The sequence below is a fragment of the Mizuhopecten yessoensis genome, unplaced genomic scaffold (assembly GCF_002113885.1).
Source record: "Mizuhopecten yessoensis strain PY_sf001 unplaced genomic scaffold, ASM211388v2 scaffold3229, whole genome shotgun sequence".
Lineage (NCBI taxonomy): Eukaryota > Metazoa > Mollusca > Bivalvia > Pectinida > Pectinidae > Mizuhopecten > Mizuhopecten yessoensis.
Genome location: NW_018404940.1, coordinates 2,551,575 through 2,575,213, shown reverse-complemented (window position 1 = coordinate 2,575,213; position 23,639 = coordinate 2,551,575). Strand labels below are relative to the sequence as shown.

The following is a 23,639-nucleotide window of genomic DNA, read 5'->3' as shown; positions in this document are numbered from 1 at the left end:
AAATATGAAAGACGCAATAATGTTGTTACATTCTTTCATCAAGTTACAATATGAAGTTTTAGATTTATATACAATTAACAATTTCTCCCGTAATAGTTCATTTTTCATTTGAGTAACCCCAGTCTATATACATTTCATTTATGAGATATAATCATAACAATTCATTTATGTGATATATGTTAATGTTATTAGAGAAAACGATTATTAAACTTGTGATAATTGAACTATATCTTTATCGTGTAACAGATTATCTCAGATTGTACTATCGTTTTAACTCATTGTAATGAATAGCAATCGTAATACATACTCACCCGATAGATAACATAGAAACAATTTTAATCAGTATTTAAGCTATTTGTAGTCATGTGACAATGCAGAATAAACAATATAGAGAACGCACATAATCATATTGCAGGTTACAGTGCATATTGCAAGTGATAAATCATGAATGTGCCATGCGATTTTTGTAAATTGATATTTATACTTTAGGATCACGGGCATCTGTAACAAATTCTACCTATCTATAATAATTGATCAGGCAAAATCATGTTATTGGTAATGTATTTGCTTGTTACGTTATGATGGAGAGATTCACCGGATCTTTGCACTCGGACCGTGATCAATGAAGTCTCGCGAGAATTAAACGCCATCTGTGACAAACCACAGTAAATCAATTTCTGTTTTATTACCCAGGCCATAGGAACACAAGAACAAGAGAGACTATTAAAATAATGAAAAATATATTGGATTAACTCAGCATGTTTGATTTCTTCAGTGAGTGAATCCTTTCAGGCGACTTGTAACAAATCGTCCTGCTCCCGTACAACCCCCTATGTTTTATGCCTTACCAATATAGAATGTTAAATGGCGGTTCAAATGAGATTAAATGCACATCAGTCTGAGAATGAAGACATCAGCGTTTAAAATAAGATAAAAGTAATTACACTAGGTCATCCGACCAAGCCGGTAACCAATCAGAAGACGATTGATTTTCATGACGTGGGATATTGTAGGATCTGATTACTCAACATGATGTTTCAAAGGAACGAACATTGTTTCTATTAGAGAAATTTATTCATTAATGATATAATATATATAATTTAATTTGTAAATAAAACGCTTAATTGCCTCAAATGACTAGATATGCATTGGTTTGGTTTGTTTTTTAGTAATGCAATGTCAATATGGTATAGACAATTTGCTATGAGTTTTATATGAAAACTTTCAGGACATTTGTGTGGAATATGGCTACGGATAAACACATGAAAATTGATTGAAAAAATCATCTGCTGTCCAATTGATCAAGTTATGTGGTTAGGAATGAGTGATGGATACATTTTTCACGATAAATTGGTGTGCATGACGTCATCAACATCTACTGTGTGTAAAGAGTTTGATATGAAGTGAACAGCAAAATGAGAAACAGCACGAACCCCAAAGATAACAAGAGGAACAACAAAGATATACATATATAGTCCATTGAAGTCACCTTCATATGTAAATCACAAACATTTCATTAATTGAAAAAATACAGTTCACCACTCACCAATGTTTTTACGGAGAAATTTGTTTGAAAAGTTTAGGTATCTTCAAACCAGAAAAAGATATTGAGTTATAAATGAAGACAAACACAATATCTAATCATTACATTATATCATATCGAAATATTTTGCTTTTTTAATTTACACAAATGCTTTTATTCCGACCACTAAATGTCAATAAAATAGGCGGAGAAATTAATAATATACATTTTTTTTCATTTTTTTTTCATTATGATTCTAAAAATACTGATTCAGTTCTTGTAACATGTGGGATATGTTGACAAATGGTAAAATTAAAATAACAACATTAAAAGACAAGCGAAGACATTTCGCTTCTCGTTGGATTCTATAAACAGCGCCAGCAATACCCGTACTATGATATTCCACTAAAATGGGAACAATATATCGACAAAATTATAAAATACAAATTGATAAAGGTTGGCATTTGCCTTAATTGCAACAAAGTGATATGAACAATATTTGCCTCTGATTTTATAGATTCTGGTAATTGTCATGTATTCACGCTGTTGATTTTTTTTTTTTTTTTTACCTTACAGTACCATTAACACTGTTCTGCTTTCTTGTTTAATATAATTAAAAAAAAAAGATTGTGATATTTCCCCCTCCTCCGTGATATCAGTCTTCTCAAAGATTTCAGTTACAGAATTTCATTTTATGCCGGTTTCTCAAGGGTTCTTGTTTCTTTTTTTTTTCGATTGTGACTTTAAATTCTGGTCTTGACTGTTGACCGAAATGTGTTCGTGTTTTCTATTGTGCTTTCTTCTACATGAAAATGATGTGAACGAAGTTAGGATGTTAAACCAATCAATCATGGTTTCAATCTCAAGAAGCAAAGTGTGAGTAAGACGGTCTTGTCCAGAAATGGTCAATAGAAAAATAAGTGCTGTATCATTACACAAAAAAGAGTGCGGTCCTGTAGCGCTTAATGTCCCTAGCGATCAGCCATTTGAGTCTGAATTCCATCATACGGAAACTAATGTAATTTTCTGGTGAACGATTTTTAACCGAAACTGTATTCCGAAGTAATTTTGATTTAGATGAATATTTTGTTATCTCATTATAGAAATGGACGTACCACGCTTGGATTTGTATCGTTAATCAGGGATTAACCAAGCGAATACACTACCGGGGATGGCATTAGAGGGCTGATTTTGGGAGCATCTACAGACTAATTGTCTTCAAATGCTGACTTGGAATGGTGCCAATATTGGTTCCACAACCAACAGTCACAACAATCTCCGGTACGTTTGGCGCCAGAAAGGAAAAAAGCACAACCATTTTCTCGTACTGAGCTGAAGATCAATGTCAACAGAATAGACAGCAACTACTGTAATTTTCTGAAATGAAATTTACAATTTGATATCTACTGTCACCACATGTTTCTTCTTTTCAGTGGTGTATTCTTTTGTAACTCAATTAAATAATAATCGAAAGTTCACGGCTATGAAATAATGACAAAACAACTCGGGACTCGGGACTTCACATAAAATATTACATTAAACTAGAAGAAGAAAACAATACAAAGTTTATAAATGATGCATTGTATGCATAATTTGATACTCGTTTAAATGTTGACATCCGTAATGTTTGTCTCTGAGTGTTTGAAAGCAACACTTGCAGTTTTAGCTTAAATGTATTAATGAAACATGCCAAAATATTATCATTAATGTAGATTTCAACCGAAGTTACTACATATTAGGAAACCACATCATAAAAGTGGATATATTAATGTTGTTGTACTAAAATTTAAATGCGCATGAAAAAATATGTAGATGGAAATTTAGGATGGTAATTTACAGATTCACCTAAGACTTACATTAACCTGGAGACCAACGAGTATTTTACTTCAGATAATATAGAAGATATTAATTGATGTATCATGCGCCTCCATACTATCTGAAACAGGGACTGCGGACGATATTCTTGGTTTCTTATAATTCTTATATAGTGGTAACCTAAGCATCTTATATATCTACTTACTAAATCAGACAGAAAATCAAAATCAATGTTGAAAAAATCACATATCTGAATAATTCTGATTAAAAATGAAATGCTAAATGTAATGCAAGTTTCATGATATTATACCACTTTGTGTCACAATTAGTGATGTCAATATTAAATTCCGGAAATAATCAAATCAAAATAAATATCTTAAATATTTGTATTTTTTCCTGATTCTTTTGTGGGGATTCGTGATTTTTTTCCTCACTTTTTTTCGCTCCTCGGTTTCTCTTGGTTTCTTTATTCGTGGACATTTATTTAGGCGTTTTCCCTTGTGCATTACAGATTTGGAATGTTATTTTCTTTTTTTGTTAATCTTAAAGCCAAGTTTATTCGAAGCAAAGTATTTGAGTATTGTTGTATACATGATGCGTGCACATCCCTTATTAAAATTTTAAGCTGAAAATATTTTATCAAGAAATAAATAATGATAAAAAACAATTTTCCGCATGGGAATACAATGATATATTAATGTGCCTATGTCTTTAGTAAACAAGAAGATGACATACTAATATTGAAGTGGAAATATTCATACGTCATTTAGTTTAAATTACCAATTAATATAAACGAACAATGGATTCCATAAAATGCTTTAATACACTTAAACAATAATTAAGTGCAATTTACATACTTCGCTACAAAAACCGTATGGCAAAATAGCAAAACACCAGAGCAGCTTCCTTGAACTCATTTATACTGTTGGGTTTCAAGTCTGAACGGCGTTAAACTCGAGATCCTTCGTCTTTGTTTTTAATCGAGGGCCGAGGGAAATTATATCTTAAAACTAAGAATTTCTTGAAGCTTTGCTGGAAACAATTTATTGTCCACATTCGTGTACCCGGTGAGAAGCGCCGGTAATTATGTTACAAAAAGACATGCTTGAAATTTATCCCACACTTGGGAGGTGTATTTTGCAGTGGAAATGAGGCTCTTGTTCATTATTGGGCGGTAAGGGATTTCCATCTGTAGACAGGCTCTCGGATAACCTAATTAGCTTGGTTTTGTAAAATGGAACTGTATCGATCTGATCGCTTGCTTCCTGTACAGCTATTTACTGACACTCCGACTACACGCTGTAGGCATAGTAACAGGACTTTTTTTTCTAAAATGGCCGCGCCTGTGTATAGGACATCCGATAAACCATTAGTAATGGATTATATGGATGTTTTGTGTTTTGGTTTAAGACATCTGAAATAAAGTATACTTTTATAACAAATACCGGGTAAGTGCATCTTGTGTTTGGGCTAGAAGATGCCATTTGGGTACTTGATCCCTGTGAGGGAGTTCTGAACAGACCAGCTATCTCTGTCATCAATTAAGGTAATCTCAGAACCCGGTCGGCCTGTCGTATAGTTTGGTCTGTGAAATATCTGATCTATCTTCTCGTGTATCAAGCCGACATCTCGCGAGATTGGCTTGTCGCTATGGAGGCACGCGATGCCGTTTCTCACCTCTCCGTCTGCCGTGAGTTGTAATGTTCCGCTGAATGGCGACGGTCGGAATATTTTCAATTGTTTGTGTCTACCAAGCGCATTCTGTGTGAAACACGAGCCAATTTCAAGTATTTGTCAAGCATGGGTCAAATGCATCAGCATGTATTTACTCAAATGCTGCTGGCTGTCTTCTTTCACAGACTAAATCTTTGTCTGCAAAGTTGTTTGTAGTAATGGTTTGCATCATGCATTATTCACAAGAATACTTCTTTTGTGGCAGACACACAACATGAGTATGAAGGTCTTACACTTGAACTGTTCGGATGACGTCAGCTCTGAAATGTCTCCAATGACTTCGTTTATACAATTTAGAATAATTTCCTATTTTCATCATCTAATCACAAAGACACTACTACAGAGTGTTCTGTTATTTTCACAGGTCTTTCTCAATTTCCACCGACATTAATTCAATCTATCCGACACAAAAAAAAAAGGTCGAATAGTCACCTTTCATTTATTGTTTCTGAAACAATGTTTTATGCTAATCTGTATAGCCCGAGTATCACAAACATTCCTCGGCTTATAAAAATTCCTTAATTCAACATTTTCCATAAAACGCATTTTTGAAATTTAGGAAAATTACCTTTACTTAAGTTTATACCTGAAAAACATAGATGCTTTCATAATACATTTATAGTAGAACTAAGATTAAGCATGGAACGTGAAACTTGGGCATGAAAAACATAATCACTAGAAAAAGAAAGTAATGAAGCACAAATTTAAAAATTTAATAAGCTGGAGCAGAAAGCCAAAGTAAATATTTCCAGCATCATATTACGATTTCATCCTTCATGGAATCATCGACGATACTGAAGGTGAAAAGCGTGAAATATGAAAACCATGTCTAAAGTGTTTCAAATCATCTGTATAAATACAGATAGTGAGGGAACAGCATCTCCAGACCAATTTGTCATACAAAAGTGTTAATGTATATTGTCACCTCAGCCTTGCTAAACCGGGACACATTGGAATCTGACGTTAAACTGACTTTTTTATTTGTTTACAGGTGGTGTATTCTTACCTTGGCCATGACTACCTTGTCTCTGATCTCCAATAGGTACTGTTTTGTTTACATTAGTAAATGACCAAGTACAGCAACGAAATACATACCCTAACGTCAACACACAGTCACAGAATTAGAACTGTGAATATCGACAAACTAAGACAAGACCGGGAAGAGAGTAGATACCAAAGCGAAAGGGAATAAACAAGCCCAACAAAACAACTGTACAGTTCATTTCATTTGAACACTAAAGTTGAAACAAAATAATTTGTTTCTTTTGTCTTATTTTTGTGATTTGTAGAGCGTTTATCTAATTTGGAACAATGATCAACCGCCTACCCCCTGTGCAGTAGTATTTTTGTAATACCAAATCTGTTCTTTTCGCTTACTTGTCCAATTTAGCCATTAACGAAGATGTTTTCGTTCAGTTCACCAAGTTGTGTGGAGAACTGAGCCATTTTCTCTTCATTTAAAACTGTTGTGTTGTGATTATCACAAACATGTATAAAGCTTTTAGTGTCGAACTAAATGTAGAATATGAATGGTTGTATTGGCGTTTGTAAACAACACTCGCTTTCCCCTATGTTTTTGCTGTAATCTTAGAGATAAATATCAAACCGTCTACTAGTAAATATAATAACGGTAAATTCTCGTTTTGTTGTGTTTACACAGCAACTTTGTAAACATAGTGAATGAGTAGTGTCTCAGTTACTGATATATCTGACCGGTAAATGGTTGCTCCTGTCAGCGCACACCTGTTGTCACTTTCATTGAACACGTGTTTGTTGATGTGTTATATACGCATGTGTATAACGTGGATATGAACACGCCCCAAGGTAAGTGTTTCTTTGTCAGCTTGTTTATATATTTATTTGGTTTTCAAAATCGCAATTTTTGCTTCAATATTTTGGCTTTCGCTATCGATGATCAGGATCGTTTGCCTTTTGTGTCTGACCTTCCGTATATATATTGGCGTACAGACGTACTGTTCACGTTGTTATCTTTCCTTTTGTCTTTGTGTTTCCTTTTTTACTGCTGTTGTCTTTCCTTTTGGTGTTTTCTCTGTTCCTGTTGTCTTTCCTTTTGTTTTGGTGTTTCCTCTGTTCCTGTTGTCTTTCCTTTTGTTTTGGTGTTTCCTCTGTTATTGTTGTTTTTCCTTTTGTTTTGGCGTTTCCTCTGTTCCTGTTGTCTTTCTTTTTTGTTTATGTTTCCCCACTGTTCCTGTTGTTGCCTTTCCTCTTGTTTTGGTGTCTCCTCAGTTCTTATCAGCTTCGCGTTCAGAGTTTGTCTTTATTGACACTTTGGTTGATTTATTTTTTCACTTTTAGGTTTTGTTTCCATCGTGATCAGGAAGAATATGCTGGAACAACCCAAAATGACTTCACATGGGAAAGAAACAATTGAAACAGTGATAAATAGCTATTGTTTACCTCAGTCTCACAGCTCATTGTTTCGTATCTTGCTGTTTACAATTTCTGATATGCAACTTTCTGGAAACAATCGCATGGTTAGCTTACTGACATGTTAGTTCACAAAATATCATCTATAATTCGTTCTAAAAACCAATCAAAATGTCGCTATTTTTCAAGCTTACTCGCAGCTAATTATAATTCTGAATCTCATTACAGCTATATTGATCTTTTGTTTTCATATTGTTTTTAAGAAAATAGAACATATTGGCATGTTGTCTTAATAAATCTCTAAAGCTGGTGAGCTTGACACAATTGAACTTGGGTATCAGTTGTTTCAAGCTTTGTCAACTTTATTACTCATTAAAGTAATCATTTTATTTATGATCTTTTTATATTTTTATATGTATACTCAACTTTACTGATTACAAGATTGACAAATATCTAAGGAAAAAATGATAAAACCTATAATTTGACAATTTACTTTCAATATAAAATTCTTATAATTCACTGAAGTTTGATAGAACTAAATTCAACAGCTAACAAGGCCACCGCCACTTCCACCGAAAGTTTCAAATGTTCAAGCATTACTGAAATATTATGGCAGTAATAGTATACTGTTTGTAAATATGTTATTCCCAACTTTACAGAGAGTACTTTAACGCTTGTTTCCTATTTCCTTTCATATTGAATTGCTTAATTGTGATATGCATACCATAGATATTCTGACTAACAGTGCACACCTGCCGACAATTAAACTAAGTGATTATGTAGCAATTAGAAATTTGTAAAAAAAAAAAAAATTTTTAAAAAAAAAAGAAAAAAAATGTTTAAAAAAAAGAGTAAAATAATATGATTTATGAAGCAGCTATACAGATCCTGTATCCACGTATACCAAGTTCAGCTGAAACTATTTCTAAGAAAAAATACAATTAAGTTATAATTAAATCTCAATTACATCAGCCTCATGGCTTTTTAAAATTTTACATGACATTTGATCAGAAACAATGCTTTTACATTTCATGAAGTAGCATGTTCAATTGAATTTAGATTGAAAGTATTAATAAAAGCAATCTATTTTTCGGAAAACCAAATACTGAAATTGGTTTTGAGAAGTACACAGAGAACTACAGAGGAAACTTGGCTGTATATATGTTGCTTATAGTCGGCAGCATAAGAAATGAACACCCACAGAATATCTTTCTGGTTAAATTCAGATCGTCTTGCAAAACTACACCGTATTCTTAATGATTCCTTACATGTTTGTGTATATTTGATTTTGAAATCCCGAGACGCATGACTGACATGCTGCTCATTGTATTACAAATATAACAATTGAAGAAAAAAACAATATACACACAAAACACAATGGTGTAACATCAGGGTATTTGAATAGTTTGTTTTTTCCATACTAGACACGCTTCCCCTAAAATCTCTGTAAATATTGCAGAAATGCTTGACTTGACCAGAGTCCTGTTAATGTATTTCTTTTCAAATAATAAAATTTAGAATCCACTGCTCCGATTTCATGGAGTTACAATGAAATGAAATATATATTTACTCAAACAACCTGCTCTTCTTTCAACCAACTAGAGAGAACACGGTAATGATATAGCATTGATTCGGAAATCCTCTCGATTCTACTATTGATTTGTGATTTTCCTAATTCAAATACACAAAATACTGCTATTGATTTTATTGTCAACGTCACTGTAAATCTTGAAACACATTTTGTACGGGATGGTATCCAATTAAATGAACAAGAATAAGAACTGATAAAATAGTATTCAACTATATATTAGAAATGCTACATTTGCGTACATTTTGATAATGCTTTGCTTTGAGTGCACTTGGGGAGGAGGAATCTTGTGTAGACAATCAATAACCGTTATACACTTCTTGATGATAGACAGGTGAACAATTAAAAAATGTTTCATTAGTAATTCATTTGGAGTAAAACATTTACTGTGTGTCTATTTTATTTGATTCTCGACGTGGGTTGTGAAATAACTGTCATTAGGGTAATTATGACATCAAACGACATTTAGCCATTTTAAACAGGTATTACAAATAAATAAAATAATATACATAATATTGACTTTGAAAAGATCAACTGATCAGTTTGTTGACAGACACTGAATGATGAACTATATAAACACTTGACTTTGAATAAAACTCGAATAGTAGGTTTTTACCGAGGTTTCGTTTCATATATGAATAAATATTAAAGCTAAACCAATAACAGATTTGTAAATATTTATGTAAGTATATAAACAAGATAGGCGCTCCGGGGTCTACAGTGCACACGCCCTTCTAGATCCGGGCTGGGTGCCGTGAAGTCACTTCCCCTCCGGGTAGTCAGGCTGCCAGGATTTGGGTGGGAAAGAGATTGATGACATATTTTGAATGGCTGATGATCAGATCCAGAAGGCGATAAGGATGGCAACGTTTCGTTGACATGTGGTTTTACCTGGTTAATGACCATCGTCAGGTAACATGTCGCTAGTGACACCTGTGTGATTCTGTCAGATTAGGAGCTAGTTCGGACTTTACGTGTTAATATAGTGCTATTTTATGGGTTTATTGCTCTGACAATGTGGTGGTATTTTGGAGATAATTTTTATCTATTTATGATTTATTATATCATAACGTCCAATTAACAATAAAAAACATCATGATATTTGTGATTGTTTTCTTACTGCAAAACGACTATTGTGATATCGTCGTTCTGCAAGAACCGCAACACTGCCGATACACGTCAGTTGATAAGTACGTTAAAAGTGTTAGGCAGGTATATCTACCTTCATATAGTACACAAAGTTAACAATTTAACTCGATTTTGAGTTAGTGATTTTTTTCAGACACAAAATATGCAATGTTTCAGATTTTGATATTTTGGTGCTCACTTGTTGTTTCTTTGATTGTATTTTTAGTACATTGTTTACTTAATTTCTTTCTTGGTAACAGAGTTTCATTTCCATAATATCAATTTTCCCTAATTTTTAGTTTAAACTTTATTTCTGTGAAAAAACGTTCATATATATTTGTACAATAGCGGCTATTAACTAACTGAATCTGTGTCGTTAAATATTGCGATATTTTGATACACATATATATAGATTGATACAATGTTTGGAGATATTTATATTGATATTTATTATCAACAATAAAATCTATGAATTAATATCTCTTCAAAGTAAATAACAAACACAAAGATCTAACTGTTTAAACTTTAATTACCAATTTATTGGAGAATCCGACAAACCGGCCTCCAGCTCTTTTTTATAGCTATACGCAGACTGTGTCCCTTTAACAACCAACTATATTTAGACTATATTCACGTCTCTGAACGCAAAGCGATCCAGCCAAATCCAATACCCTAGTTTAAGACATGAATATTGGAACAATTCGAACTTTTAAAGTGATTTTTTTTTTGTGAAAAAATAAGGGATCAAAGATTAGTAACCCAAGGTCGGAAAAGTCCGTGATTTAGTGTGAATTATTGACAGCAGTTTATAAAAGTTCAAATCTTTTGATATTTAATAAATTAACCAGGGGAGTGACGAAATATTAATTAATTGTAATTAATATTAACGCCATTATTAAATATGATACATGTCAATGATAATATAATATCATTACGGAAAATTAATTAACAAAAACTGCTCGGTCAATTAATATACAAATATTCGAGTTCATGCCAATTTCGAAGACTGAAAAACTCCTAGGATTTCAGAAGGAATTTGATTATTTGGTAATGAATCTTTTATGACTTCAACGACATTCAATATTAAAACATTATCAACTATAAATGCAGTAGCAGTTACATTTATATTAAACCTTTGATGCCATATTCGTTGGATAATGTATTGTTACATGGAATTCAACAACGGATCGAGTAAAAATTATAACAATTTGATAATGGTCTCACAAAATAACAGTTATGAATACAATTAGTTTAAAGAAAATTTATTGAAGAAAAAAGTAGTACAATATCTCAAAAGTATGTAGGAGGATTTGGTAACAAGCTTAGAAATTATGTAAAACCATCTCCTAATTAGTGATCGGCATAGATATATAAAGTAGAGTTATTTTTGTCACCATATTAGCTAAGAATGTCTTGTATGGTCTTTGTTTATCATACATATATTTGTTATTTACCTTTTTAATATTTCAAACTGTTTTAAACAAGTGTACAGAAGGGCTTATACATCAGAGTTAAGACTTCGACGGATAATCGTTAACTTCAGAGAACCGTTATTCATAGAACTACTACTCAATAACTCATGTCACACACTGACGCATATTACTATATATATATAATTTAAAAAATAGTATTGTCAGTCATATTAGATGAAGAAACACCGATTATTATATTTCATTCTTTAGGTACTGGATATTCATAGATCTGACTAGGATTCACATTTTCTGTATTTATATATATCTAACATCCTTAATTTCAGTATTTTCTGATATGTTACAGTAATCGTTAATCAAACATTAGATATAGAAATACCTGTTTATGGAGAAGATCAATTCATAATGAATTCGTTTAATGTGACGTCTTCTGATTCAAAATTTGCATAAATATCCAATTTTAATTAATATATATCATATTTCCCCGTTTTACAGAGCCAGTGCCAGGTTATCAGTGACAATGTAAGTTATAAAATCAATAAAAACGTGTAACCCGAGGGGTACGAGATAGTCCGCTCTGCCACAAACCGTCGCGTTTTCCGTGACAAGTCCGGAAACCCGCTCCGGTCCGGGTATTATAATGATGGCGGAGGGCCCCAGGGACTAATTATTAGCTTCAAGAGTTCCAGAATCCACGGGATTAGTTTTGCCTTATGCTACAACCAAATTACAATAATTCAACAATAGCGGGGTCACTAGTCGAGTGAAACGGAGACAAATATTGACTCTACTCCTTCAAGTGAACATTTCCCAGACACTGCGAAATCAATACTAATCGAATTTTGGTAAGAGTTAGAAGATGGTGCATGGTAAACAGGAGAACCAGCAACGGTGATGGCTCTAGATCAGGCTGACAGGGAGCCGCATCTGGCCGAAATCTATACAATAATAGTTCCACTTTGAATATGTTAAGTGAGGCTTAAATTCGTACAATTCTGGGAAGTCTCGGTAAACCGTGGATTTTTTCTGGCCATTAATGTATAGTTTATAAAATAAACATCAATGTTTATTTATTGGCGAGCTAACAAGAGGGAAGTTGTAACTAGATGTAACAGCCTCTTTCATCCGAAACGTTGGCACGCGCGGCTTTTTCCTGATTTCCACTTCATCTCACGTGACGTGTGTATAGCTGGTGCAGGCCTAATTAGGTCCAATTTTACGGTAGATGGAGGAAAGATTTTTTCAGTGATCTAGATACATTATTAATGGGTTCTAAATGTGCTGTAATATGGCGTTAAAATGGCGCTATGCTAAAGCATTAAAAGATAATGTTTTGTTTGAAATCGTATCCGTTCGAGATACAACACCCAGCTAGCTATATTTTCTTCCGTTATGTTGAGATTGAATTAAAAAGCTGCATTATTTCATTCATATATTGCGTTACATGAGAGATATTCGCACAGGACTAGTTTAACATTATGTAAGGTATAACAATGACAAGTTAGCGTTATAAACGCCATCTCTTGAAATATGAAGAAAGGTGTTTTTTCTTCTGAAAAACATTTACATTAGGCATTAAATCTTCTGCTTGATTGGATAAATGACTCCTTGGGTACGATTCTTGTCACGAAATAAAAATAAATTTTAAATGTATTGATACTATGGTTACAAAAATTCAAGCCATCTTAATTATGTAAAAGAAAAGGCAATTATAGCGTTTTATTCTGAGAAAGGCATAATTGATTGACACTTGCATAAATGAAATAAAATGCGTTAATAATGTGTACATATCTCATAATATACACACGTTTTATTCAAGAACATATTTTCATATTATTTATCATTATAGGATATATAAATAAACGCTTAAGTGTAGGACCAAGGTTTCTTGTATCCCCAGAAACAATAAAACACATCTGCATGATGCGAGCTAGCGATAGTGGTAGGCATGTTATATATGATGACAGTGGTCCATTCAATTTTTAATTAATACATTTAATCATTAATATTTTGGAAATGAAATAACCTCATAAATTATTTATAACGTAATGAGAGAATTGTTTTCGTCTGAGGTGTAAAGCCGGGACTACCGATTCGCGCAGATCATTCTTGTTATTGTTAAAGAATACATACTATCTATCAGCTCTGGGCTGTTTTGAAAAAGATATTATATCAATTATCAGGCTTATCTTAAATTGGTTAAAGTATACTTTTGAATTCTAATTTCCGTGAAATTTTGTATCAAATAAGCTATACAGTATGTATATAAAAAATGTACAGAATTTCTTTTTCTAAAGTTTCAAATGAAAATAAATACCTAAATTAAATGTCAGTATTGATTACAGTGTAGAAAGGTCACTAGAAGCAATCGAAAGGGTGTCACATTTATATAATTAAAACACACATATGTTTACCTATATCATAATTTATTTTCGTTCGGAGACGCAGGTGTTTGTGAAACTGTTTCGAGTATGACCACAGACGTTGATACAGGTTCTCAATACAGCGCATACGTTTCAATCTAATCTACAAACCGGAACGTTCTTATCGTTTTTTGGTCACACAAGTTGCGGTTGTTTTGGGTCGATAGTATACACAGTACTCCGGTCCATAAACTTATGAATACTTATACACACGTAAGAACCGTTAACGGGCGGATTACCACGGACAAAAGTATTATCAAATCGAGTTCACCTTAATATTCTGGTTCAAGTTTGATATGCTTGCGTAGAATTTTTGAACAGTTTAAAAATCAAAACTATACAATATTTAGCAAAACACAGTTTCCGTATATTTCAAACATCGGTTTAATATGATATAACGTAATAAATAATCAGTTTTATTATCTATATTTATGTATTATTAAGTTCCAAAACAATGATCGGTGTATTTGACTAAAGCAAGATTGCGTTAGGTAAAAACACTAAAAGGGCAGCTGTAATCAAATCAATGGTTGCAAAAACAATCTTCTGAACAATATAAGCACTACAAAAAACACAATCTTAAATCAAAATGTTGTTATTTGATTATTCTTATTACATTGTTTTAAAGTTAATAGCTACATTTATATTTCAAGGCTTTACAGTTATTGTCTGAGGTAGTTCCGATGGAAACAATGGCAAGACACATTTAATTCATAGAATAATTTAAATGAAAAACTGGTTGATTAAAAGTATCAATTCTAATTAAAATCTTGGTCTTTAACAGATGAAAATGAAATTCAGTTTTAGAAATTCATAATATTCTTTTCATAGCTAGAAGATTCCCTATTTGAATGGAATTTGAAACATGTTTACTTTTATTTAAAATTAAAATAACATAAACTTTAGGTATAAGTAAAAATAATAAACAAGTTCTTCAACAGATTATTAAAGTTTATACATTATCGCCTTCACACAATTTAAATAGGATTTCAAATACGGATTACAATTAATTACAATTACGTACGCTGATGGATTCTCTGTAGGCGGGCATTCTAACTTGGCGTCCGTAGGATTATGAACCCGTCTATATGTACAATAAATATCAAATCCCATAGCAAGAAAAGTCCTGGCTGTATCACAGATATGGAACAACAAACCCACTAATATCCCGTGCGCGCTACAAACACCACACCGCCAGGTAGTAAATAGGTGTGCGTTCATTAGGATAATGATTGTACTTAAAGGTTAATAATACACAAGACGAAAATCACCCAGTTATTTGTAACTATGGTTTATATTGTATTTGGCTAGTAATTGATGAAAGGTTTCTTGAAATACTGGCAGAAAATGAACAGTTACAACACTGAGCGAGGCGCTGCGGGAACATCTCATCAACGCGATAAGGCTTGTGTCTCTTTCCCAACCAGGATTATTCGCTCTGGTGAGCAATGCGTAGCTAACTTTACTTGTGCTTCGCTGCGGGTGAGCTCATCAAATCCACGGCTTATTCATTTAGCTGATAGGCGTGTCATAGCCCAGCTAATTGATTAGAACTGCCTATGGGCGTTTAGTGGGCGGAGCTAAGTCCTACTAAGATAATAGAAGCGGGGCTACCATTGGCTTATGTCTGGTAGTGTTTACCTTTCAATTATCGGCCGTATGACAGTCAAATAGAGGAGGATTTCCACAGCATGCTGAAAGGAGACTTATAGCGGGCTATCGGAGCAGTAACCGTGGTTAATGCATACAAAAGCGTTTCTACTCGAGGAACAGAAGACAATTGGCGTATAGATAGTGTTCACAACCGATGTATACATACTCGACTGACCATGGAAGGATAGTGCTGGCGATTTTTTCTCAAGTACGGAGCTAGTGGTCACTTACATATACCTACGTGAGTGTCACAGCTGACCCGTGGTGATACTTACCTGTGGACCACCTGCCGCCTGTTGCACACATTTGTAAACAAAACGGTGAACACGGACAAGGAGAGACACGGTGCATCTCATTAACAGATGTCATTACAATCATGTTATCTTATTTAAATATTTTATAACATAGGATTTTTCCTGGACTGGTCTTGAAAAAGTGAAGAAAATTCTGGAGATTTTTTCCGTTCCAATATTTTTTTGGACACCTCTAATTGACACGGACACATCCTTTTGAAATTAAAACCCTGACTATGCTTCTGGAAGGAGGATCGGCAGATATGTTGGCTGCACAATCTAAGATCTTGTTCCAATTGAACAAGTACTATAATGAGCGAGTGCAATCTCGGCAAGGTGCCACCATGAAGACCATACGAGAGGTATGCAAGGTGGTACAGGATGTACTCAAAGAGGTGGAAGTCCAGGAACCTCGGTTCATCAGCTCTTTGAACGAAGCCAATGGACGATTTGAAGGCTTGGATGTTATTTCTCCTACCGAATTCGAGGTAGTGCTATATTTAAACCAAATGGGTGTTTTTAATTTCGTTGACGATGGTACGATACCCGGTTGTGCCGTACTGAAACTCAGTGACGGCCGAAAACGGTCAATGTCGTTATGGGTGGAGTTTATCACGGCGTCTGGGTATCTCTCCGCGAGGAAAATTCGCTCGAGGTTCCAAACATTAGTGGCACAAGCAGTGGACAAATGTAGTTACAGAGACGTCGTGAAAATGGTCGCCGACACGACCGAAGTTAAACTTCGGATAAAGGAAAGGTATGTGGTGCAAGTGACCCCTGCTTTCAGGTGCGGTGGTATTTGGTGTCGAAGTGCTGCACACTGGCCGGTACCCCATATACCCTGGCCAAACCCGAACCTCGTGGCCGAGGTAAAGACGGAGGGATTTGATCTACTGTCCCGTGAAAGCATCTACATGAAAGACAAACAGAGTGCTGCCGAGGGGGATGCGTGGGCCATGTCGTTCAAGTACGCCGAGGACAGACTTCTGTATGGGGGGTGCAGGCGGAAGTGTCTAAGTATCATGAAAACTTTCCGCGACAGACATCTCGACATTCCGGGACAACCCATCACTCCCTACATCATGAAAACCCTACTTCTGTACGAATGTGAAAAACACCCGCGCGAAATTGAATGGGACGACACGTGCTTGGGTGACAGACTTAACGGTATCTTGCTTCAGTTGATATCGTGTTTACAGAACAGGAGATGCCCACACTACTTTCTACCCAACGTGGATCTATTTAAGGGCAAAACCACTTCGGGGATGGACAATGCTGCCAAACAGGCATGGCGAATTCTCCGGGAACTATTAACGAATCCAAAAAGTCTAGAGAAGCTTTAAATATATTTATCTGTGATGTTGTGTATTCGTGGAACGCTGAATGATTTGTTATGTACATGAAGTCCAGTATCGATAGAAATTCATCATAAATTCAGATGGACTCCCCATCTATCAACAACTCAAGGGAACATTAGGATTTGCTGCTTGTGAGCGATCGGGGTAGGCATACCATTTATACAACAGTAGGTATTATTTAAGATAACAAAAACATGCGTTAAGAAAAAAGGCATACTTTCTGATATTTAAAACGAAATTATCGCTTTAGCGTGACTCCTCTGATTTTGATTTTAATTGCATACTTTAAACTAATATCTAAAAAAAAGAAAAATACACGCTTTGAAGTATTTGCGTGTTTGCGGAACATACCAAATCTGAATTATTAGCCCTGCAAATCGTTATAGAATATTTTGTTTGTGTGATTCTGCGTAGCGGGGTGTAACGAGGAGGGGGAGGGAGGAGTAAGGATAGAATGACGAGGTAGGGAGTAGTAAGGGTAGAATGACGAGCTAGAGAGGAAGCAAGGGACACCAGCTGATGCTTGTCACAAGTGTACGCTGAGATAGTAGTAGAAGCCGCGTTACTGTGTTGGTACAGGTCAGCGAGGCAGATACACGTACATCTGATATATACAAGGCTTTTTGGTGCATTTTTGTAGTGTTATAATCTCAATGTATGGATTTATGCAGCGGATTGAGAAACGTTTGGAACAGATTGCTAATCTCGGTGAGTGCCAATGAAAATGAATGTCGAAAGCGAATCTAAAATCAAAGCACTATATATCTTGCTTTCTTTAACATATATCAAATTTAAACGACAATCTGTCGTGTTTATTCGGTGCAGAAAGATAATAAATTTATGTAAGTTTTAACGAGTATTTTGATACCAAAGAAAGATAAAAGGGTTTCTTGGAGGTTCCTTAGAGTACTGGATTAAATTATGGATGCATTTATAAATGTTTGCCGATAGTTTAACTGTTGGCATGTGAAAATGTGAGTGAATGTTTTGATAAGATTTATCTCAAATTGAGCGCTACTTTGCGTAATTTGTTAGTTGTTATTATCTAATGTTGTTGTCTTTTTGTGTATTTTCTTTTCAATATTGCGTGTACATGGATAAACAATGTTTTTTGAATTCTAAGTTATTATAGTGTTTACAAACACGTGCTTCTTAAAATTCCATTTCATGTCAAAAAAGAAATATGTACAAAAATTAAAGACAATTTCAACACGATTTTATGTTTCCAGTTTTATTTGATAAACGAGTTATATGATATTTTCAACACACTACTGAAATACATCTTTTAATTTTCCTATGTAAAACATACTATTCATAATAAAAGCATGTGACAAACGTTTAAAAACATATTTTTTAGTTAATGTTATCTCTCAAAACTCGGTCCAGATTGCCTAAATTCCGGCCTTGGTATGAGAGGTCTGGTCTTCGGATACTAGCGAGATCTCTTACCAACACAGCAGGCCACTCATAATACTAAATGTTAGCGAGTGTAGTGTTGCAGAGAATTCAAGTAGGTATTCTCCATAAATATGTTGAAGTCTGAAAACTGAAAACCATTTTGTTACGAAATATACACTTGTCTAGGTTTGCTTTTACATCCGTCTGCACTTTAGTTTATCTTGGTTAAATTACCTATTATCTTAGCACTGAAATATTTCATTTGTCTTCGATAGCATAGTATTTTTACGGTGCTGTTGGGAGTAATGTCAGACGTGTTTACCCCCGGTTCGTTTTAATTGCATTTTTGTGTTTCGGATCTTTTTCAATAGATGAGTGATCAGAGGCTCGATTGGGGTATAATGACTTCCAACATGTCAACACAAACCTTTTACTGTAAACAGCACCTAACCCGCCAAAATGTCCTGTTCTGTTTGGTCTATTATTTTGATTGATCAATAGCGAGAAAAACAAATTAATAGATTATAAAAACAAAAAAGAATTGTATTTTTGAATTTTGTGAATATTCGTTAAAAAGATTTGCAATTATATGTGTACGACAAAATTAAGTTGAATATTGAATACAGTATGAACATATACGCAATGGGCATTACGACATCCTTGAGTATTGTTTGTTTACTTTTCTTAAAATCGAACACTACCAGTCATAAAACAAAATAACTGCAGTTTGTGATTTTTTGTTTGTTTTTTGTTTTAATTTAGGTCAAGTAATGTTTTGTATCTTAAAGTCCAGATATTAATTCAATATAATTTCATATATATCTTGTTCTATAAATAATACATTTTTGTTCTATAAATTAAACAATAATATCGTGCTTTAGAAATATAATAACAAAGTTCCTGCTATAAAGTAAAATATTGATGACTAACCTCTATCAAGTCCATGAGTTGCACTTTCTCATAAACTATTTTTAATATATCAATGCTAATATCAATACAATGAACTTGATAACTTAATTCTTACATGATTGCAGTACACTCATGATTATTTTAAGCTATATTCATTTTAAAAGATGTTATGATGAAAAGTATTACCGCAAATAAACATATAACTTTTAGTTATATATTTGAAACTCTTGAAATGTTTATTGTTAGTATCAATAATATAAAATATGTGATAAGTGTCGGATGCATGAAGGAAACCGCAGTATGTGTTACACTATATACACTACTCGAACAATGTTAGAGAGTGTACTTGATATGAAAATAACATCTCTCCGGAATCATATGCTATACTTACATACACACGTCATTTATTTTGATATCATGTCACAGAAAATAGTAAACACTATTTACAAAAATCACTGATAACACTTTAATATCACATATCAATACTTTGTAGAGAGTTTTCATTGCAAACCTGAACAAAAATGAAAACATGGAAATTACAGTGTATGCACTAATTAAAATTAAGTCAAGAAAGGTTCCTATTTTATGTTGTGCATACTGTATCTATTGTTTAGTTTTTAACTTGTGTATGTCGTATGTTCATTTTTGGAGGTAGAACGTCTATATCGTTATATCGTCAGACAAAAACAATATCATAACAATTTTTAAGTAGCAGTTTTGTTAGAATATAAAGCATGTGGAAAGGAATTAGGCTAACTTACTGGTATAAATTATACAAAATTAATTGATTATAAACATTACAAGCTGAAATTATATTTTTAACTGGTATGTACGTTCAAGTTGGAAATGTGTATTAATCTTATAGATCTCAATCTATAAAAAACATGACAACGGCATAAACATATGTTTACCAGATAACAAGTTATAAAAATAGAAACGGTCGCTGATAAAGGGTGGGGATCGAGACGGAGGGAATTTAATTACATAAAAACACAGGTAATAAATTAATTTTTATTACATCTGTGATAGCTATGTCATATAAATCAATTAGAGATTCCCATTATAAAAGGTGTGTCAAGTCAAATCAGACTAAAACATATTAAACATTATTGTATTCCTGAACTAACGTTTGCTTAATTAATTTCATAGCAATAACATTAAATGTTAATTTTGAAATATATTATAACATACTTGATTCAGAAATACATTTTTTTCAGTGGCTAAAATATAATTTCCCGCTACTGTTATTCTATCTTTGAAAAACACAAACACTATTGCATATTTCAAGTGACTATAATTATAGATTTATAAGTAGCTATTTATGTTTTCCCTATGACGGGGACGGCAGTGTGATGATGTTGACTGATCAGTTACAAAACTCCCAAGCCGTGACAGCGTCACAAATTACACACATCATAACGATAAAAACTTGTCCTCCATCTATCTGTTACCTTTCCAAATAAAACTAGTAGCATTATAATATGCATCATGTACGCTAATTAACCCTGTACTATGTCGGGATGTAAAAATCTGCGCTGTCACACGATATAATAATGTATAGCTTTATGGAGCAATGTATGAAATCAGTATGCATCAAATTTATAAAATTTTCAATATACCACGTAATAAGTGACGCTGTAATGAAGGGCAGACTTTTTAACAATATCCATAACAAAGTTAAACTATTTAATATCAAAGCGACACGTTAACATCAGCGGAGTGCAGACGAGGGATCCTGTCGACAGTTATGAGTCTCGCATGAGGTGAATCCCTAAGCAAAAACATACCACCCAAGTCGCATTAAAACTATCTACAAAAAACTGCCTGGCGGGCAGAGTCTGATCCATTTTCAATAAACCACTTACAGTCTGATAGCCTTCTATCCTATGAAAACATTAAATGACATGATAAAAAAGACATATTAGCAAGACATAATAAAAAAAGTATGTGATGTTTCCCTTTTTTAATGGTTACGGCCGAGGCGGGACCCAACAGGTCAAGTGTGTTCGCTCCAAGTAGTCTTAAATGTGTACGAGACCCTCGTTCAAGAGATTCATTAGCTTGAATGAACATGGACTCAATTTTCATAACAAGTATATTCAAAAATTTAAATTATTGGAAGCTTTTAGAATTAAGAAGCGCAATACAAATATTTATATATAACCTTTACAAGTTATGTACTCATAAGATGATTAAGCTTAGCAGAGTGCTGGTTCGAGACTAAACCAAAATGGTTAATTAGGCGATTTTCGAGGCGGTAACCTCTAATCGCTTGCGGTAAATCTGTAAGAAATTTGATATTAATTACAAAGATGATGGCTCAACAGCAGACTCTTCAAATGATGCATATCTTTAAGACCTTCATAAGGACAGGTTCTACTTAGACACTCGCGAACAATTTAACAGTCTAGTGGCCACCTAGAATGTTGAAGTATCTTTATTCATATATAAACACGCAGAAATGCCCCTTATTGTTATAGGTCTATGGCCTTTCAGTCTCACCCTACTATAAGATTTAATCAAATAATCAATTTTCCCTTTCCCATTGTGATAGAATATAGAATTTTGACACCGTATGAACTACAACATTTTAGCTGATCATCAAGACTATCTTTATGGCGTTAGCTGAGGTTTCAATTATTTTTGTCATATCTATTATTGTACTGGACTCATAATTTTGTATTTGCAAAATTATATATTTGATATAATCCCAAAACGCAAACTTTTAAACAGTTCTTACGCAATATTCCTTTCAAATAAATAATTCATAATACAATGTACATGCAAGCAAAAAAGAAAGTTCTTATCTGAGTAAAAAAGTGCGTTTTTCAAATGCACACTTTTCAAACAATGATAAGAAAACAGCATGTATCAGCATGTAAGAATTTTCTTCGAAATCAATAGATTATTTTGTAAGAAAAACGAATTGCTTAATAAATGCAATCACAATCAGGAGATATACCATTGATTGAAAATCAACCCATTTACTTAATTTATATGCACATGTTTTTTTCTTAACTGTTGACTAAAATGGCAAACTCACAATCGAACAAATTATTTAATTATGAAGTTTTTTTATAGAGACCTGCTTCTTTTTCCAAGACAGTATGAATACATTTCGTCGAGACGACAGAAATGTACACATTGATATACCGACTAAGTTATTAGATACAACAACGAAATACTATGTACATTTAATTAGCCCCTGCCGTAAATTAGAAACAATGATCTAAAATAATAATTGTAATAAAACATATATACCACAACATCAATACAAAATCGGAACTTAATAATACGATTAAAAAATCGAGGAAAAACCAAAACAAAATGAGAGACATCCTGAAACCGGACAAACTGATATCGTTAAAAATTGAAGTGTATGTTTCAGTAAATTCATTCAACCCTACGAGGGCTTAGATGTATATTTCAGCGTTCCAGGACCTGACGATGTATACTACTGACCCTAATTGAATAAGGCAGTGAACATGGACAGGTGGTTTGTGCCATACTAGTGCACCACTCACTGTAACAGAAGTTTGCCATATACTGTCATTCCTAAATCCACTCGATCACAACCACCAACCCGAATCAGAAGCGTTTCACTGACGTCATCATGACGTCATAGGTTTATTTGGGATCAGACGTTACTTTTATTGGTACAAAGGAACATCAGTAACTGCATGAAAAAGCATGCAGGCACCTGCAAAACACATCAAATTTACTACATTAACAATTCATAAATTGAAACTGTTTTATTAATAAGCTTATATTGGAAGAAAAACGTCAAGCTTCTTATATTTCAGAATGACAATAATAAAAAGAGAAAAATGCCAAGAAAATAATTAAAAGCTCGGCAAATCTATCAATCTTTATTTGAAAATGAAAACCGGTGATTATATTAAACATTTAAATGCGCTACAGTGTATTTTGAATATACTTTAAATCATGTGTTATACAATTATATTGTGCAGGTCCGCCTGATCACTTAAAATTTCATTAT

At 33.6% G+C, this 23,639-nt stretch overlaps 2 protein-coding genes across 6 annotated transcripts in view; one reads left to right on the top strand and one right to left on the bottom strand.

Moving 5' to 3' along the window:
- The window catches only part of LOC110447174 (neurobeachin-like), a 294,693-nt gene that overhangs the window by 81,071 nt on the left and 189,983 nt on the right, over positions 1-23,639 (bottom strand). The gene's annotated exons all lie outside the window — the stretch shown is intronic.
- LOC110447176 (putative nucleotidyltransferase MAB21L1) lies at positions 15,688-18,547 on the top strand. The gene has a single exon (XM_021492699.1). The coding sequence runs from the start codon at positions 16,211-16,213 to the stop codon at positions 17,315-17,317; it is 1,107 nt and encodes a 368-aa protein (XP_021348374.1). The 5' UTR covers positions 15,688-16,210; the 3' UTR covers positions 17,318-18,547.

Coding starts and splice junctions, on each gene's coding strand:
- LOC110447176 (XM_021492699.1), top strand. CDS start 16,211: ATGCTTCTGGAAGGAGGATCGGCAGATATGTTGGCTGCACAATCTAAG.